The sequence below is a fragment of the Eurytemora carolleeae genome, unplaced genomic scaffold (assembly GCF_000591075.1).
Source record: "Eurytemora carolleeae unplaced genomic scaffold, Eaff_2.0 scaffold246, whole genome shotgun sequence".
Lineage (NCBI taxonomy): Eukaryota > Metazoa > Arthropoda > Copepoda > Calanoida > Temoridae > Eurytemora > Eurytemora carolleeae.
The window spans coordinates 272,504-280,259 of NW_019396137.1; the positions used below are offsets into that span (position 1 = coordinate 272,504).

Sequence of the window (7,756 nt, forward strand, 5' to 3'; positions counted from 1 at the left end):
CTGACTGTCACGGTGTCAACATTTTTCATCTGTGCGCCGCAATTACCCAATAATGTTAATATTTTTGCATCAACCAAAAGAAAAATTGCAAAAGGATAACTTAAAAAAAAAATTTCCGCAAAGGGCAATATTCGAAAAAAAGAAAATTCCGAAAAAGACAATTTCCTAAAAAAAGGGACTTTTTTAAACCCACCAATCACCAGTATCTCGGAATTTATGAATTGTATCAATGCATCACGGTCTGGATGTTTTGTAGGCAAAATTTATCTTTGGATTCTCTTCATTCCCCTGATCCGCGTAAAGTAGTTGTAAATATTTACTATGCTACTATTGTATACTTTATTACTCATGGTCAATTCTTGATAAATTTCATTATAAACACTTATAGTGCTAAAGCTTGGGACAAAATATAATTTTAAAAGGCTTGAACTAAGATATAGATAATGTGCCTGTCTAAAAACCGCGAACCAACATTATAGTGTTATTAATAGTTATTTCCTTTATGAAAGAAGTCTTTTCCGGAATTAAGTCTTTCTATAAATTTTTTTCTATTTAAAATTATCTATTTACAAAGATTTTCTTTTGGTACATGTCATGTCTCCAGGAAACAGATATGGTTTAAATATTCTTTAAAGAATATATGTTTAAGAATTCAAATAATATATTAAAGATTTGCATGATAAGATTAACCAATGCAAATGTTCAAATGTTCAGAAATATTGTAAAACTATATAAAAGTATTGAAAAAAATCATGCATTACTAGTTTCGCAAACAATATAAACAAACACTTTTTAGTTTTAAATTTGCTTAAATGATAAAACCCCTGGTTTTAGACACAAATATACGAATAAAAAAATAAGCCAATATTTCGATTTTAAATCAAAGTTACGACAGAAAAAAAACAAAAGATGACATTTTTTTCCATAAAATCTTAATTTAAAAAGTGAATATGTACATAAAGCAAATGTATAATGCTGATTCTGTTTAATATTTCGAATCAAGGATGATAATCTGGATTTGGATCCGTATAGACCAATGGATTTTGCTGATAATTATAATTTTGCTGATTATATATTTAGATCTGGAGTTTTTACTGTACCATATTCAGGAATATACTTCTTATCTCTAAGGTACATCTTTTCATTTTTTAATAAAATTGTTAAGACTTTTTTTAGTTTTGATCTGAAGAAATAGCCTGTGGTTTTTTAAAGCAAAATTTGTAGGTCTTGAAGTTTAAAAGACAAAAATAGCCTAACTTGGATTAGGTTTATGATCTTATGAACACTTGTAGATGTTCGCGTTAGTTTTACTACAACTCGCTTGTTCATGGTTCGTTAATTCGTTTATCTTTCAGCCGTTCATACAACATTGAATTTGTTCCTTTTCAGAATAAACGTTAACTAACTGAATGATCGTTTCAATCATTTGTTTGTTCAGTGATATCGTTTGTTCATCGTTCGTTCGTTTTTAGTAAAAAAACTATAGTTTTTTTCTAAAGTTTTTGGAAAAAACCGTTCAATAAGTATACACCGTTCTAAATGCATGTCTATCTACCTTACAATTTTTCTCAGATGTGACATGCTTCTTAGTTTAGTATAGCATGCTATTTAATACTTTATTGTTGATCAGTTCTTTTTATTATCCTGTTTTCTTATATTTTTCTTCTCAGCAGATATAAATAGAATATATTTACAGTGTATGCTCCCAATATATAAATTGAATATATTTACAGTGTATGCTCCCAAGATATGAATTAAATATGTTTACAATGTATGCTCCCAAGATATGAATTGAATATATTTACAGTGTATGCTCCCAAGATATGAATTGAATATATTTACAGTGTATGCTCCCAAGATATGAATTGAATATATTTACAGTGTATGCTCCCAAGATATGAATTGAATATATTTACAGTGTATGCTCCCAAGATATGAATTGAATATATTTACAGTGTATGCTCCCAAGATATGAATTGAATATATTTACAGTGTATGCTCCCAAGATATGAATTGAATATATTTACAGTGTATGCTCCCAAGATATGAATTGAATATATTTACAGTGTATGCTCCCAAGATATGAATTGAATATATTTACAGTGTATGCTCCCAAGATATGAATTGAATATATTTACAGTGTATGCTCCCAAGATATGAATTGAATATATTTACAGTGTATGCTCCCAAGATATGAATTGAATATATTTACAGTGTATGCTCCCAAGATATGAATTGAATATATTTACAGTGTATGCTCCCAAGATATGAATTGAATATATTTACAGTGTATGCTCCCAAGATATGAATTGAATATATTTACAGTGTATGCTCCCAAGATATGAATTGAATATATTTACAGTGTATGCTCCCAAGATATGAATTGAATATATTTACAGTGTATGCTCCCAAGATATGAATTGAATATATTTACAGTGTATGCTCCCAAGATATGAATTGAATATATTTACAGTGTATGCTCCCAAGATATGAATTGAATATATTTACAGTGTATGCTCCCAAGATATGAATTGAATATATTTACAGTGTATGCTCCCAAGATATGAATTGAATATATTTACAGTGTATGCTCCCAAGATATGAATTGAATATATTTACAGTGTATGCTCCCAAGATATGAATTGAATATATTTACAGTGTATGCTCCCAAGATATGAATTGAATATATTTACAGTGTATGCTCCCAAGATNTATTTAAAGGGACTGTAAAGGAAAAATGAAAGGGGGTAAAGGCTAAAACCTGAGAACCTCAGGAGTTGATTGAGACATATAACACTTTTATCTGATGTCCTTGTCTCGAGAAATTGATATAAAACTGTGTCAAAATTATACCAAAACGTATACTTATGTATAATTTTGTATAAGATTCCTAGTAATAAGCAGATCATATTCAACAAATATGCAAACATTTGAAAACAACGATATTCCAGATGAGCCTGAGAAACTCTAGTTTGCTCATATTATTATGTGAATTTAATAGTTTTTCATTTTTAATAGATATAGTTATTAATATTATTTATGCGTCCGGAATATGTCACCAGAACTCCAACCAATGGCATGGCAGTATTATTGCCCCCATCTGTATCACGTGACCAGTATACTGCACTGCCATTGGAGGGAGTTCTTGTCACGTGATACCGACGTATATCTTACATATACATTTTGGTATAATTTTGACACAGTTTTATGTCAATTTCTCGAGACAGGAACATCAGATAGATGTCTTTTAGGTATCGTTCAACTCCTGAGATTCTTAGGTTTCAGCCTATACCCCCTTTTATTTTTCCTTTACAGACTTTTAACCTGCTTCGAAAATTAAGATATTGTCTTCTGTCTAGCGGTAATCCACACTTTGCTAGTTAAGTGAAACCCATTTGTAAATAATCAATTTTCAAGGTAAACCATAGATATTTGTTTCAATCAGGTTCTGCTGTGGATTGGATGTAACTTATGTATAAAGTCTCTTCAGAGAGCTTTTAAAATGGAATTAATGAGAAAAAAAAATAACTGCTTTTTAGTATCAGCTCATTAACTGAACTTTATTAAAGAAACAGCACTAACATGCCTGTTGATAAACGAAACGTTTAGCAAACCATTTCCTCATTTTAGACGCTCTAGATAGAAGTAAATTAAGTAGCAATCGATTCCTAATTTTAATCGAAGTCAGCCTATATTCCCTTTCATTTTTCGCGAACACTTCTTTTATTAAACAGATTAAAAAAAGTAGTATAGTGCCAAACCTTAATTTAGAATAGCTTATTATTATTTAAATCATTATCATTTTTACTAGAATTATTGTTATCATCAGAATATCTTGCAGAGAAAAAAAGAGTTCATTATTTTTATTATTGAAATTTTTATTATTCTTATCGTTTTTATCATTATCATTATTATGAGCATTACATTCATAGGTTTTATTATTTTGTAGAGAAATAGGAAGTTTGTATGACCAAAATCATCTGGATAATCATAAGAGTTCAATGTGTTCTCAGGTATAATGTTTAAACATGGGAAACAAATTAATAAATAAATATATATAAATTAATATGAATTTGATCATGTTAATATAAACTTATTAAAAACATTTTTTATCATATTTGAGGACTATATAGTTAGTCTTAATATGCATTAATCCAAAACTTACGTTCGGTCAATCGACCAGTAGTCCAATTGATATGACATTAAAAATGCGGAAAAATTAAAAACCGGTTTTTCAAAATACGAGGATCAAGCATTGATCTCGATTCAACCATTCTCCAAAATTTTCAGCTCTGATTTCCCAATTAAAAGTTCCCAGCTCTTAAATTCGAAACCACTTTACATGTTGTCTACTATCCCTTGAATACTATATCTTTTTCTAGATTGTGTTGGTTAGTGCTATAGCTGGAGATCTGATTCAGGTTTATATGTACACTGGTAGCGGGATCACAGATAAGGTATATACCATGGCCGTCGATGTTTTTTCCAAGGGGGGAGTGGGTAGGTGGTGTAATAATATTTTACAAGCCAAACTTTGTACTTACCCCTGGCAAAAAAATGTCCCCATGGAATTTTGGTAATTTTTATGTCAAAACCATGTCAAGGCCTATTTTTGCTGCATTTAAAAAAAAGCTAGTTTTCCGGAGAGGGACATCATTTTTTAACAGTGTAACTTTAATCTCCCTAAATGTAATGAAAGGTTTTAACAGTGAAACTTTAATCTCCCTAAATATACTGAAATGTTTTAACAGTATAACTTTAATCTTCCTAAATGTACTGAAATGTTTTAACAGTGTAACTTTAATCTCCCTAAATGTACTGAAATGTTTTAACAGTGTAACTTTAATCTCCCTAAATATACTGAAATGTTTTAACAGTATAACTTTAATCTTCCTAAATGTACTGAAATGTTTTAACAGTGTAACTTTAATCTCCCTAAATGTACTGAAATGTTATTAACATTGTAACTTTAATCTCCCTAAATGTACTGAAATGTTTTCTTTTCTTTCTAAACTGAAAGAGGAAACTTAATGATTTGTTTTATTTCAGTCGAGTAATCATTTTACACAGTTCTCCGGACTCTTGCTACGGACAGTTTAATAATATAGTTTTAATATGTATTCATGGTGATAGTTAATAGTTAAAAAAACATGGTTTTGAAATTAATCAATGTTTTTTCCTGTAGGCAGTATTATAGGTATGGAATTATTAAATTTTAAATGTTAAATAAAAATAAATGCAAAATAAGAATTAATTAACTAATTTGTTTGAATCATTATGTAATAAATACAGTAATATCTCTCATTTCTTTGCATCCTGTATATATATGTTTCGTTATAGTTCATTGACCGTATTATCGGTCAAGTTATTTTGACCTGTACCTTTAGACCTAAATATAGTTAGTTGTAAATAGAAAATAGTAAATACAGATGGTTGAATTAATCATTATATCGGTAGTGAAATAGAATCAGAGAGATTTCAGTGTGAGTTGCAGGATACTTGGAGAGACTCGGGCATTGCTACAATCAGAACCAGAAATTGTGTTTCCTAAAACTATTCCGAATTTCGTTCTGATTTCGATTTAAAAAACGAAACTTAACATTGAACCCTATCATGATTAGGGGGGGGGGGGGGCGTTTTCCACTCCTCCCTGTTGTTTTTCTAAATAGTTTAAAACGGCTTATATTAAGCCATTTTTTAAACTTCATAGCTGTGAACAAATTTTGCTTAACATTTTTTTGATGCGTAGGATAGGGTGGAGGACAGTAAAACGGTGGGTCGGTGTTTCAAAAAAGATCAGAAATGGTTGAAACCTTTTTATAAATCAAGCTACAGGGCTAAAATTTATATTTTGAAATGCCTTTGAAAAGTGGATAAATAAGGGGGTTAAAATTTATATATTTGAAATGATCTTGAAAAGTGGATAAATAAGGGGGTTAAAATTTATATATTTGAAATGATCTTGAACAGTGGATAAATAAGGGGGTTAAAATTTATATATTTGAAATGATCTTGAAAAGTGGATAAATAAGGGGGTTAAAATTTATATATTTGAAATGATCTTGAACAGTGGATAAATAAGGGGGTTAAAATTTATATATTTGAAATGCCCTTGAAAAATGGATTAAAGGGGGGTTGAAATGAATAAGGGGAGGGGAAAGGGAAATAAAGGAGATATAAAGGTATTATATAGGGAGGGGGAAGGGGTGGACATATTTGACATCTGATAAATGTTTGTACAGCAGTTTACAGTATATACCACACTGAAGTAAATAAAGACATATTTATCTATTTCTCAAAAATCCAATAAAAATACCAAGAATTTTGAAATAAATAAACCAGCAATTTCTTGGAAAAATAAATATCAATATTTCAGAATACCAAGTAAATAATCCTGACGCTGAAAAAGTTTTGTCTATGCATGATAAAATAAAACAGAAAATTTATATTAATAATAAATTCATGGATTAAACTATTTATTACTGATTATTAATTCCTCCATGAGGGATGTCCATGGTAGCTCAGAATTGCAATGTTTAGTTCTAAACACAGAACAGAGATTAGAATAGAAGGGAAATTAGAACATCCACACTCCTCTGCCGCTTTAGTAATTGTAAATTGGCGGTACAGTCCAAAGTATGACTTCAAAGGTTGGCCCAGCTCGGAAATTCAAATGTACACCGGTGGGCGTGCATCCCCCCATGAATTTGTTCAGCCCCTTTGAGCCTTAAAAGGAGTTCAACGTATAAAATATCCGTTACAATTTCTTATTTGTATCAAGGTTACGCTGAAATGAACTCGGGAATGTAAAGTAAAACCTGGTGAAATGAACTCGGGAATATTAGGTAAAGCTTGGTGAAATGAACTCGAGAATGTAAAGTAAAACTCGCTGAAATGAACTCGGGAATGTAAAGTAAAGCTTGGTGAAATGAACTCGGGAATGTAAAGTAACCTTGGTGAAATGAACTCGGGAATGTAAAGTAACCTTGGTGAAATGAACTCGGGAATGTTAGGTAAAACTTGGTGAAATAACTCGGGAATGTAAGGTAAAACTTGGTGAAATGAACTCAGGAATGTAAAGTAAAACTTGCTGAAATAAACTCAGGAATATAAAGTAAGGCTTAGTGAAATGAACTCGGGAATGAAAAGTTAAACTTGGTGAAATGAACTCGGGAATGTAAAGTAAAACTTGGTGAAATGAACTCAAGAATGTAAAGTAAAACTTGCTGAAATGAACTCGGGTTATTCTGGTTTTCTACCACTCCTGGTTCTATTCTATGAAGAACTCAATCAGCTTGTAGCCGACGCTGATATTTGATCAGTAAATTTAGAGAATTTATATTCTCTTATACGGAGTATTCTGGTTTATACCACTCCTGGTTCTATTCTATGAAGAACTCAATCAGCTTGTAGCCGACGCTGATATTTGATCAGTAAATTTAAAGAATTTATATTCTCTTATACGGAGTATTCTGGTTTATACCACTCCTGGTTCTATTCTATGAAGAACTTAATCAGCGTGATGCTGTACTCTGATCATCGATCAGGAAATTATCAATCAAATTGATTAATGAATCGATTACTCGATTAATAAATCAACCATTTAGTTGATAAATCAATCATTATATTTGTGAATCAATCATTCTATTAGTGAATCATTCAATTAGTGAATCAATCATTCAATTAGTGAATCAATTATTCAATTAGTGAATCAATCATGTAATTAGTGAATCAATCATTCAATTAGTGAATCAAT

The 7,756-nt window shown here is 30.4% G+C and overlaps 1 protein-coding gene across 2 annotated transcripts in view; it reads left to right on the forward strand.

Annotated features, from left to right (window-relative positions):
- Positions 1–7,756, forward strand: part of LOC111696038 (uncharacterized protein PFB0145c) — a 31,410-nt gene that overhangs the window by 19,574 nt on the left and 4,080 nt on the right. Inside the window, exons 19-22 of one of the 2 annotated variants that reach the window (XM_023465561.1) lie at positions 1,081–1,131; positions 3,950–4,013; positions 4,383–4,457; positions 5,050–5,190. In XM_023465561.1, the coding sequence (XP_023321329.1) occupies positions 1,081–1,131; positions 3,950–4,013; positions 4,383–4,457; positions 5,050–5,100 (241 nt within the window). In that variant the 3' untranslated portion in view covers positions 5,101–5,190. Of the gene's footprint in view, positions 1–1,080; positions 1,132–3,949; positions 4,014–4,382; positions 4,458–5,049; positions 5,191–7,756 lie in introns of those variants that run through there. The other variant, XM_023465560.1, reaches the window with a different exon arrangement.